General features: G+C 45.0%; 1 protein-coding gene across 1 annotated transcript in view; it reads right to left on the bottom strand.

Moving 5' to 3' along the window:
* Positions 1–635: 635 nt before the first annotated feature.
* Positions 636–12313, bottom strand: part of LOC103257958 (phosphatidylinositol 4-phosphate 5-kinase type-1 beta-like) — a gene marked incomplete at its 5' end in the record, with an annotated part of 93192 nt that continues 81514 nt past the window's right edge. The window contains one exon of the mRNA XM_008055663.1: positions 636–1401. Within this exon, the coding sequence (XP_008053854.1) occupies positions 1399–1401 (3 nt within the window). The remainder of the gene's footprint in view (positions 1402–12313) is intronic.

Genomic DNA, 12313 nt, shown 5'->3' with positions numbered 1-12313 from the left:
ACTTGAAGCATTTTACACTGAGCATCTTACTCATCAGGAGTGCCTTTCTGCAGCTTGATCATTTTGCTTTCTAGTGATTTTTTCTCCCAGCCTCTTAAGTCTCTGCCACTGGGGCCCTCACCAGGTGGTGTAAACAGCATTGTTTGAAATATAAACTTCCCCCTCTGCTGAGTCCATTCCTATGTGGGAAGCATACTTCCCACACTTTTGACTTCACACTTGTCAGTGTCTCTTGCTCTGGCCGATGGAATGTTCCACGCTTTTTCTACTGCCATAAAAGTAGCATGTCCCAGGTAGGGCCTGCTGTGGACTCCAGAATGAAAAAGATTCTTGGAACACAGCTGCAGCTGACTCCCACATGTGAGAGAGAAATAAAAGTGTTGGTGAAAGCAACTATGATTGTTTGTTACCATAGCATAACACAGTGAAAGTTGACCAATACATCAGGACATTTGGGAAAGTCTCTGGATGAGTTGAGAAGAAGCTGCTATTGAGTCTTTTCCAAGGGCTTAGAGTTTTATCTTTCCATTTTCATCCATCATGAGATTCAGTTTATTGAGGCTTCCTGAATATCTCAAAATGAGGAGTATCTGTGTCATTTCTTTTTAGGTAATAAATGTAAAGACCATCCATCATTGGTATCAATGTATCACCATCATTGAGAACAAAATATTTTATTTCTCTCAATAAAACTATAGTTTACAGTAGTATTTACTAAATAAATTATATTTCTCTTTTACAAGCAATAAACTAAATCACAAATATTTCAAAGACAATGTATGTACACGACATAAGGCCTTTTATAAATAGCTTTGCTTTTCTCATTTCACTAGTAAACAGTGAAAAAATCTTTATAGAAGCTAGTTTTCTATAAAGTATAGCAGACCTATGACACTGATCTTTAAGTGAAACCAAATTTAAACTTTCAATGACATGGGCTATGATTACAATTTTGCAAAAAAGCAGAATTTATATTTTATTTACCATTTTGCATGGATGGGTTTTTAAAAAACATAGAAGCAGATTACATATGTTGCTTATGTGAAATCACAGGGTGCATGCAAAATGAAATAATGCAGGAGTCCATAGGAAAATAGTACTTCCAAGTCCAAAAAGGTGATTGGCAATGGTATAGAAAGCAGCTTAAATAGAGTTCATGCAGTTCTTCACAGTTTAGCAAGCAACAGCAAATGACAGAATATGGTGGTATTTTTCACATCCCATCTGCTGATCAGCCTGAACCAAGTCTTCCCCGATGTCTCACAAACTCCTAAGTCTAGCTGATGATTTCTCTGTGTGACGGGGCACAGCCTAGTTCCTATAGGTGGTTCTGGAGTGAAGAAACTTCTGTTTCACAACTGTGTCTCATCCACGTGCTTAGGCGGTCCCCGTTTTCACTTACTAGGGGGAAAAAAAGAAGGAAAGCAGCTGTGATACAGGGTTTGGCATTGTTCCCCTCCTCATGAATGGGAACACAAGTTCATTATTTCTCCCGGTCCACCTGTACCTGGAAAATGAGCAGGTAGAAATGGGGTGCATTAGGCTTGGGATTCCTCTGCAATGATTAGCATAGCATACACTTACCTGGAGGACTCCTACCATGTTAATTACAGCAATGTTTATCAAGATTAAGTCCCGACCACATCACATCACTGTGTTTGGGACCCAGAAGTAAGGAATGCCAAGACACACTCTGGCCCTCCAAGTGCACAGGGTTTAGGGGATGTCCTGTGGCATATGAGTCCTGAAGCCAAAATAACAACTTGAACATGGTCGTAAATTTGTGCACGTTTATTTCCGAACAATATCCCTGTCTGTGGCTGGGCAGTAAAAATGTTTAGCAAATATTTAATCTCAAATGATACTCATTTAAAATCAGAGCCAGCCAACTCAACCTGTAGCAGTTGTACCATGATATATAAGGGACAGCAGTACTATGTTCAGATGTTTTTAGAGACAGACATACTGGGCCAAATCTATTGATTTCCTAATTATTACATGTGATGTTATACACGTTAATTAACCTCTTTGAAATTTACTTGTTTCATCTGTAAGACAGAGGTAACAAACTCTGTGGTGAGGGATACATTTTTCTATGGGGAAAATAAAGTGTGTGCATACAAACATGAAATATATATGATATTAATATGTATACAATTTAGTACATTGCCTGGCATATGCTAGTGCCCCCAAAACTGTAGTGAAGAAGGTTGGGACGAAGATCACAGAGCCAACACCTTCAACTGAAGGTAGAAGAAGCTTGAGTGAAGACTCTGAAAATTATTAGGGGAAAAAAATTATGCCAGATAAAGGGAATTCTGTTTAACAATCAGTATTTTTTTTTAAAGCAGGATTTATTGAGAGGACAGAAAAGCTCCCACAGTGGGAAGGGATGCCAGGGGGTTACCCTTCAATTAGTATTTTGCCATGTAATTTGAGCTTATTGCATATTGTAATTTTTATGAACTTACCTTTTTATTCTATTGTTATTATTTTTTGAGTCTGAGTCTCACTCTGTAGCCTAGACTGGAGTGCAGTGCCATGCTCACGGCTACTGCAGCCTTAACCTGCTATGCTCAGGCAATCCTTCTGTCTCAGCCTTCCAAGGAGCTGGAACCACAGGTGTGTGCCACTATGCCCAGCTAAATTTTTTTTTTTTTTTTTTACTTATTGTAAAGACAAGGTCTTGCCAAGTTGCCCAGGCTGGTCTCGAACCCCTGGGCTTAGGCAATCCTCTTGCCTCTGCCTCCCAAAGTACTGGGAGTATAGACATGAGCCCTTACGCCCGGCCCCATTTTGTTTTAAAGTTTGACTGCTTCTTCTTATTAATCTAAGCTAGAAAGATTTGCTTGCTTAAAAGCATACCATGCTCAAATTTCACTCAGAAATGATCTTTTAGGAACAGGAGGGTGTCTGGTGTTATAAGCTGTGGCCGTGGACAAATGGGTGTTGCCCACAGACTCAGGACAGATGACCTTAATGTGGACTTCATTTGACGTCAGTCTGATAACTTTGGTAAGTGGCACAGATCTTTATCCACAAAACCAGTGTCATACAAAAAACCCACATAAAACGAAGTTCTATTGATTAGATTTATGAATCCTGCTTTCTTAAAAGAAAAAAAAAAGTGACAGTTTTGTTTTACTCATCCTATAACTCACAGTTAGAGTTCTGTGTCTGATTTCTGGTGCCAAGTCCTGAGAGGGATGCTGAGTAATCTAGTCATTCCTGTGGAGACTTACCAGTGAAGGGCCCCAGAGTCAGGACCCCACGGGAATGGCTAAAGATTTGGGCTTTTTGGTCTAGAAAACAGGAGATGTGGAGGCAGGACATTATAGTTATCTTTGAGTATCTGAGGCTAGCTTTGGGGAAGAAAGGCTTAGGTATCTGTTTAGTCCCAGGAATCCTGAAAGGTGTGACACTGTCACCAGCAATAGTGGCACAGATGCTGTGATTCTAGGTTGGGGTGAAATATTAGAATGTATGAAGGGAGTTGATATAGTTTGGATATTTGTTCCCTTCAAATCTTATGTGGATGGGCAATCCCTAGTGTTGGAGGCAGGGCCTAGTGGAAGGGGGGGATCCCTCATGAATTGCTTGGTGTCATTCTCATGGTAATGCATGAGTTCTTGCTGCTAGTTCACGAGAGATCTGATTGCTAAACAGAGCCTGGCATCTTCTTCCTCTCTCACCATGTGACATGTCCATGCTCTTTGCCTTCCGCCATGAGAAGAAGCTTTCTGAGGGTCTCACCAGATACAGATGCTGGTGCCACGCTTCCTGTACAGCATGCGGAATCATGAGCCAAAACAACCTTTTTTCTTTATAATTTTTTGTGGTTTTTTTTTTTGTGTTGAAGTCTTACTCTGTCACAGTGCAGTTGGAGTGCAGTGGCATGCTCATGGCCACTGCAGCCTCGACCTGGTGGGCTCAGGCAGTCCTTCCATGTAGTTGGAACTACAGGCGTGCACCATCATGCCCGGCTAATTTTTTTATTTACTGTAGAGACAAGGTCTTGTCAAATTGCCCAGGCTGGTCTTGAACCCATGGGTTCAGGCAATCCTTTCACTTCCACCTCCCAAAGTGCTGGGATGACAGGTCTGAACCACCACACCTGGCCCTTTTCTTTATGAACTACCCAGCTTCAGGCATTCCTTTATATTAACACAAAAAGGATGACTACAGGGGTAGAGCTGCGAAGCCTCATGTCTTCATTCTCTCCCCATCATGATCCTGACACTCACGTCCTCCCCTAGTATATGATAATATACACCTCACTCACGCTCTCCCCAGATCCCTAAGCCTAATTTGTCATCTGTGAAGAATGGTGGAGAATGGCTCCAGAAGCTGGAACCAGGACAGATGTCCCGGAGGCCGTTTTTGCCTCATCGTGGAAGTTCTTTCTGACCAGAATAGACAGAGGAGTGGTCCCTAAAGCAGGGGCAGCTGCTGACACTGAGGAGTTAGCCCAGGAGGGCAGGGGCACCACCAGATTCTACGAAAAGCTGTCTGTAAATTTGTACCACTGAATAACTCAGCATATTGTAAATAGTTGATGATTCATGCAACCAGAACTATCTGAAAAGAATTTACTATCTTGATGTCTCTCATAAAATTGGTAAATTAATAATCAGAGACAAACAGGGTCTTATAATAATAAAACATACTCTCCTTAGAATAAAAAATCAAGAGTGATTTCCAGCTCTGGTCATAAGAAGTTCTTTGCATGCACACAATAAGCTTTGCTTTGTTTCTTTATAAACAAAAAGGATGCTGAAAAAAATTTTTATAAACGTCTATAAACAGTCTCACCCCCAGGGTACAAGAATATCAGAGTTGAGTGAGAACTGTCAACTCTGTATTCGTGTTGCAACGCAACTCTTGGATGACATGATTGGTTACATCAAAGTGTCCATTTTGCACTGATTTATAACACTATTAAAATGAGATGGACAGGTCTCAAGTAAGTGTATTCTGCAGGGCCTGAAAACACAGTGTCTTCTTGCTTGCAACATTGCCACAGTGAGAAGTATGCAGAAAGCAAGTTTGTTATTCCTTCTTTTTTTTTTTCTTCCTTTTTTGATCTGGGGTCTCACTCTGTTGCCCAGGCTGGTGTGCAGTGGCATGATCACAGCTTGCCACACCTTGACCTCTTGGGCTCAGACAATCCTTCCACCTCAACCTCCTGAGTAGCTGGGACTACAGGCACGTACCACCACACCCAACTCATTTCTTGATTTATTTGTAGAGGTGAGGTCTCGCTATGTTGCCCAGGCTGGTCTCGAACTCCTGGGCTCAAGTAATCCTTGGCCTCCCAAAGTGCTGGGATTACAGGTATGAGGCACCACGCCTGACCTGTTATTCCTTCTTTAGAATAAAATATGCTATAATGTGCCTTTCTTCAAATTTAGAACTCAGAAGTCCTATAGTAGCCATTACTGAAGAGACATGACCATGAATGTCTACCCTGATAAGGAAGCTGACAGCGTGGGATACACAAGAAGTCCCTTCAGCTCCCTGACACGCAGATGGCCCCTTCAGGTAGAATTGCCCAAAAGACTAGCAGCTACTTCTCAAGGTGAACTGAGATCCAGCCTCCGCTGACCCCAGGGCTTTAGAACCAGAACTGGGAACTGGTGCTTTGGCATTGGAACCCAAGCAGATTTCGGAGATGGACAACAGATTTCAGCTCTGTCACCAACTGAATCACTGCATTCATGCACACATACATACACGCACCATCATGTGCAGAGCTGACAAGAGGCAGAAACTCCCAACAGCCTGGCCCAGATGAGTGCACTGGCCAAGTCCTACAAGCCTCCACAATCCCTGAGCTCTTAACCCTTAGGGGTGATGTTCTTTTTTAACTATAATCACCCCAGGATTCAGGTCTGGGGCCTCATGGCAGCCGGATCTTTCCCTGTCTGGTGTCTGTGAAGTCCTCACTTTGGTTTCAAGGTGAAATTCTTTGCCAAAAATATCTCTGAGGAAAGTCAGTTTTTCTCCTGGCTATTGTAGGCACTCAGTCCCTTATTTGGGTTTCCTGTCCCAAGCCCCCATTTTCCATCATCAGCTCCTGAATTCTGTTTATTCCCCCAGCCCCTGGTTCTTTTCTGTTTCCCACTGCTCTGGTTCTTTTGGCTGATGTACCTTCTGTTGCCACAAGGGAGCCCATCACCTTGTCCTACCTCATTCCATCTGTGTCGTCTAAGCTCACAGCATCCCCACAAACCCATAAAAGCCTCATGATACCTCACCCCAACATCTCCTTGGCTCCAGGGTCCCCTTCCTCTCTGGGTTCACCTGATTGCTTTCTCAGAGATCTCTGAATTTCAAATACAAAGTTGTCACCTTTGGGGACTGAGAAATCTAAAGTCTTAAAAAAAAAAGAATCGATACTTACATATTATTAATATCTACCCTCTATTGGGGGTTATTTCACAAGGTACAATTTCCTGGGGATAGAGTGGAGTGGGGACTTCTCATTGGATTGGATTTCAACAGTAGCAGAAGCCCAAAGGCTCACCAATTTCTTTCTTTCTTTTTTTTTTGAGTTGGAGTCTCACTCTGTTGCCCCGGCTGGAGTGCAATGGCACGCTCCCAGCCACCGCAGCCTCGACCTGCTGGGCTCCAGCGAGCCTTCCGCCTCAGCCTTCCAAGTAGCCAGAACTACAGGTGTGCGCTACCACGCCTGGCTAAGTTTTGATTTACTGTGGAGACGAGGTCTCACCAAGTGGCCGGGGCTGGTCTCGAACCCGCGGGCTCAGACAATCCACTCGCCTCGGTTTCCCAAAGTGCTGGAATTACAGGCTGAGCCACCGAGCCCGGCCAGTTTCTTAGGAGTAGAAACAATTACATACACTAGTGCTGCAGAAATTGGGACACAGAAGCATGAACAGAGTAACATCACACTGCTGTGGAACCTCACAGCTGAAAGGAACCTTCGAGAAGATTGGGTCCAAATTTCCTCTCTCTGCACTTAAAAAATACTTGGACTCAGAATGAGAGTTGAAGTCATGCCTTTCCAACCACCAAGGACTGGACTTTAACTGAGAATCCTTAGGGCAGTAGGCGGGACTTTGACCATCCTTGAAGGACAACTGGGATGAAGACAACCATTTGCTGCCTGATCTGGTAGACTGTTGGTTGAATTCTAGGGCGCTGGTGGCACGTGGCATACCAGGCCTCCCACCAACCCCCAGATGCCCCGCTGAGATGTCCAAACCTAGCAGCAGGTAGGTCACCGATGAGAAGACCCAAGTACAAGCTGGTACTTGCTTCTGTCTCCTGGGATGGATTTCAGATTCTGGTCTCTCATTTCAAAACAGTTAGTGCAGCAGTAATATTTTATCACAGTTCTCTGTCTGGTTAATTTGTTTTCTAAAGACCCAAGAGAAGCCCGAAAGCATCAGTGATTTATGAGGGCCGACAAGTCTACAGCGGACTTTCCTGCACTCGAGTGACTCCTGCTAACTGTAGATCCAAGTGGTTACCTTAGCCTCTAATGCATTAGCTAGCTCCAGAGTTGCAACAGAACCCACTCTGACTCCTGGTTCTGCTGCATTTGGGAAATGTCGGGGGAGAAATATGGTACCGGTTTCATTCAAAATGAGTACAGCTGGGTGGGGTGGCTCACGCCTGTAATCTCAGCACTTTTGGAGGCAGAGGCGAGGGATTGCCTGAGCCCACAGGTTCAAAACCATCCTGGGCAACATGGCGAGGATTCTGGCCTCTCATTTCAAAACTGTTAGTGCAGCAGTAATATTTTATCACAGTTCTCTGCCTGGTTAATTTGTTTTCTAAACATCTCTACAACAAATCAAAAAATTAGTTGGGCATGGTGGTACATGCCTGTAGTTCCAGCTACCTGGAAGGCTGAAGTGGAAGGATCGCCTGAGCCCAGTAGGTCAAGGCTGCAGTGACTATGAGCGTGCCACTGCCCTCTGGCCTGGGTGACAGAGTGAGACTCTGACTCAAACAACAGCAACAAAATGAGAACTGAGGATGAGGCCAAGGAAAGTACCAGATGCCAGAGATCCTCGTCAAGGCCCAGAGGATGGAAATTAGAAGCATTTTCCCTCCCAGTACTTTCCTTGGTAACATTTTTCTTTACAAAAGCACACAGCAGCTGGGTGTGGTGGCTTGTGCTCACTTTGGGAGGCCAAGGTGATAGGATTGCCCGAGCCCAGGAGTCTGAGATCAGCCAGGGCAACATGATGATGAGACCTCTTCTCTAGGATAAATAAAAACATTAGCTGGGCGTGGTGGCATGTGCTTATAGTTCCAGCTCCTTGGAAGGCTGAGGCGGAAGGATCACCTGAGTTCAGCAGGTCGAGGCTGTGGTGGTTGTGATTGTGCCACTGCACTTCAGCCTGGGTGACAGATGGAGACTCTGACAAAACAAAACAAGACAAGACAAAACAAAACAAACCACCACCACTGACAACAACAAAAACAAAAATCACACACACAGTGACCGGAAGCAGCTGCTCACATCTGCAGTCCCAGCACTTTGGGAGGCCAAGGTGGGAAGATGGACTGAGGTCAGGATTTCAAGACCAGCCTAGGCAACAAAGGTAGACCTCATCTCTACCAAAAATAAAAAATAAAAAAAATTAGCCAGGCATGGTGGCACATGCCTGTAGTCCCAGCTACTTGGGAAGCTGAGGTGGAAGGATTGCCTGAGTCTAGGAGGTGGAGGCTGTGATGAACTGTGATTCTGCCACTGCACTCCAGCCTGGTTGACAGAATGAGACTCTAACTAAAAAAACAAAAATAAACACCACCACCACCACCACCACCAACAGAAAACCACACACACAGTGACCAGGCGCAGTGGCTCACACCTGTAATCTCAGGACTTTGGGAGGCCGAGGCAGGAGGATTGCTTGAGGTCAAGAGTTTGAGACCAGCCTGGTCAACAAAGTAAAGCCTCATCTCTACCAAAAAATTAGCCTGGCGTGGTGGCATGTGTCTGTAGTCCCAGCTACTTGGGAAGCTGAGGTGGAAGGATTGCCTGAGCCTAGAAGGCTGAGGCTGTGGTGAGTTGTAATCATGCCACTGCACTCCAGTCTGGGCAACAGAGCGAGACTCCAACTCAAAAAAAAAAAAAAAAGCACACAGTAGCTTTATGGGTTTAATTGTGTCCCCTTACAATTTCTGTGTTGAAGTCCCAACTGCTTTTACCTCCGAATGTGGCCTTATTTGGAGATGAGGTCTTTATAGAGATAAGCAGTTAATGAGGTCACAGGTTGCACCCTCATTCAACATCATTGGTATCCTTATGCAAGGGGAAAATTTGGGCACAAGCATGTACAGAGAGGAAATGATAAGAAGACTCAGAGAGAAGAGGGTCATCTACACACCAGAGAGGCTTGAACAGATCCTGCACTCACAGGCCTCAGGGGAATCCCTCCCCCCCACCACCCAACACCTTGATCTGGAACTCCAAGCCTCCATAAGAGTGAATAAAGAAATTTTTGTTGTTTAAGTCACCCAATCTGTGGTACTTTGTTACTTTCCCTAAGACTAATACAATAGCCATTATGAGGACTTAAAAAGTTTTTTTTTTTTTTTTTAAAATAAGACTTCAAATTTGCATTTTATTATATTTAAATGCTATTCCCTACTAGGGATTGCTTCAAAAGCCACAATCACCTGGGAGTTCAGTGGCCGTAAGCGAGTACCTGTCAAAGGTTGAAAGTGAAGAGACTTTTTCACTCATTTGTTGATACTCAGTTAAAATTGCTGCCTAAGCAATAGAAAGAAGCATTTTCTGCATCGAATCCCTAAACTGCTAAGGGGCCCTATCAAAGAGGCTCAAGTGGAACTGGCCTTGATGGATGAGAAGGGCATTTTGGATCTGAGGGAAGATTAGCACCTTCATTTCTGAGCCCCGTTGTAATTGTGGCCTCCAGTCCAACTTTAAAGGTGGTGGACGCTGGGTCTGTCAGAATGAGCTTCCTTTGACGTCTGAAGGAAGTGCCCCCTACTGAACGCGCACGCACAGCACTGAAAGGCTACAATAAAGCACATGGAGTGGAAACAGTCCATGGAGCCGCTCACTTTGCTCTTAATTAGGTTTCCATTCAAGCTCAATCACTCCTTATTCTTGGCCCGAGCTGCCTTTCTACCAGGAGGTGGCAGTAGAGGGCTTGCCGAAAGCAGGAACTCAATGGCCAGGCTCGTGCATAAGCCTGAGGGTGGTAGGAGCCTCCTAGCCGGGTTCACCTTAGCTTTGCTTTTACTGTAGAGGGAAAGGGCCCTTGATTCTAGCTGGCCAACTGTCTTCAGGGGGAAACCCTGCGGGAGCCATACGGTTCTCCCCAACATTAGCACAGAAAAATTACAGGATGCTCAGAGCCAAAGGCACTGTGGATCTCAGCCCTGGACGTGTGGGGAGCTTTGAAAAACACCCCTGCCTTGGTCTACCCCCAGGGGTTTTATTTCCAACACACGGTATGTCCCCAACAAGTGACTGAGTCTGGTAATACATCCACGTACCTGACACCTTTTTTTGTGAGGAATCCAGAATAATCTGGAAACATCTCCCACCCTCACAGTGACTTAGCCAGGGAGAAGAGAAAGTAAACGGGCAAATGGGGCCATGCGTGTCAAGGAGCAACTTAGGCCGTGGAGTGGGCTATCCACCTGGGACCTCAGAATGCAACCATATTTGCAAATAGGGTCTTTGCAGACATAATTAGTTAAGATGAGGTTATACTGGATTAGAGTGAGCCCTAAATCCAGTGACTGGTATCCTTATAGGAAGAAGAGACACATGGTCTCAGGAAGGTCACGTGAACACAGAAGCAGAGGTGAGCGTGATGCAGATTAAAGAGCCAAGGAACACGTGGCGTCCCCAGAAGCTGGAAGAGGTGGGGAAGGGTCCTCCCCCGCGAGCCTTCAGAGAGAACATGGCACTGTTGACACCCTGATTTCTGACTTCTGGCCTCTAGAACGTGAGGCAATAAACTTGTGCTGTTTAAGCCACCCAGTTCGTGGCCATTTGTTATAGCAGCCCCCGGGAAACAAACTCTGGCAGAGACAGGTCCAAGGGAAGCCAGGCCCTCAGCTCACCACTCCCGAGACCTACTCATTCCGTCCATCACCCTCGGGAGGCTTTATTTTTTTAAAGGTGAACCGTCCTTAAGTATTTTCCTATTTCTTCCTCAGAGCCCGGGAGAAGAAATGGCGTGAATGAGGACAGTCCTGTTAACTAGGTCCACGGGTGTGATTTAAATTTGTTTTCCCCAAAGTTCTCATTTGTTCCTAATCTGATTCTTCTTATATCTTCTTATAATTGTTTTCTGCAGGCGCAGGGCCTCGCAGACTCCAAGTTCACGCCATCAGACTGTTCTTCCTCAAACACTCTTTTCCCAAGAGTTGGAAAGTCTCCAGAGGCTTTCTATGACAAGGAAGCAGACAGAAATAGAAACCAGAAAGAGAAGTAATAGGAAGAGTCCAGCAGGATTAGGGAAGGGAAGAGAGAAGCCAGTCTCAGGAGGCCAAGGATGAAAAATAATAGGGCATTTCGTGGAGGGCCAGGCTGTCACAGGAGGCTCAGGCAAACTGAGGGGCAGAAATAGCTTTTAAGGAGGCAAAAATCAGGCTGGGTATGGTGGCTCCTGTCTATAATCCCAGCACTTTGGGAGGCCGAGGTGGGCAGATGACTTGAGTCCAGGAGTTAAGACCAGCCCAGGCAATGGAGCAAGACCGCGTCTCTACAAGAAAAAATTTAAAAATTAGTTGGGAGTGGTGGTGTGTATCTGTATTCCCAGCTACTCAGGAGGCTGAAGTGTAAAGATGGCTGAGCCCGGGAGGTCAAGGCTGCGGGGAGCCAGGATATGCCATTGCATGTCTGGGCGACAGAGTGAGACCTCAACTCAAAACAACAACAAAACAAACTCAAAGAAAAGCAGAAATCAAGCAGGCCTGTGAGCAGGATTCACTGTAAAGCTAGGGCATAACAAAAAAAAAATTGCTTCCACAGCCCTGCAAACTGTCATTCAATTGCTAACCCTGGGCCTAATTTAACTGGAAAGCCAGTATGCCTTTGTAACTCCAACTCCAATTCCCTAAACTAATCCTTAAACAGCAGTTTAATGCTGTTAGTCTTTTTTTAAAAAAAGAATACTGTGGGTGACCTCCTAATCCGGACTGACGGGTTGCCTCATTAATTTGAAGCTTGCGTCACTCTTATTTCAAGAATAGGAATATCTTGTAGGAGCTGTGAGACTCAGGCAGTGGGATTTTCAACTCTTCCACATGTCTTAGAAATATCACTTGGTCAATAACTTAAGGGGCCAAGCAT

Source organism: Carlito syrichta, unplaced genomic scaffold (assembly GCF_000164805.1).
Source record: "Carlito syrichta isolate Samal-C Ts95f unplaced genomic scaffold, Tarsius_syrichta-2.0.1 Scaffold301910, whole genome shotgun sequence".
NCBI lineage: Eukaryota > Metazoa > Chordata > Mammalia > Primates > Tarsiidae > Carlito > Carlito syrichta.
The sequence above is the reverse complement of the archived record's forward strand: the minus strand, read 5'-3'. Positions and strand labels throughout refer to the sequence as shown.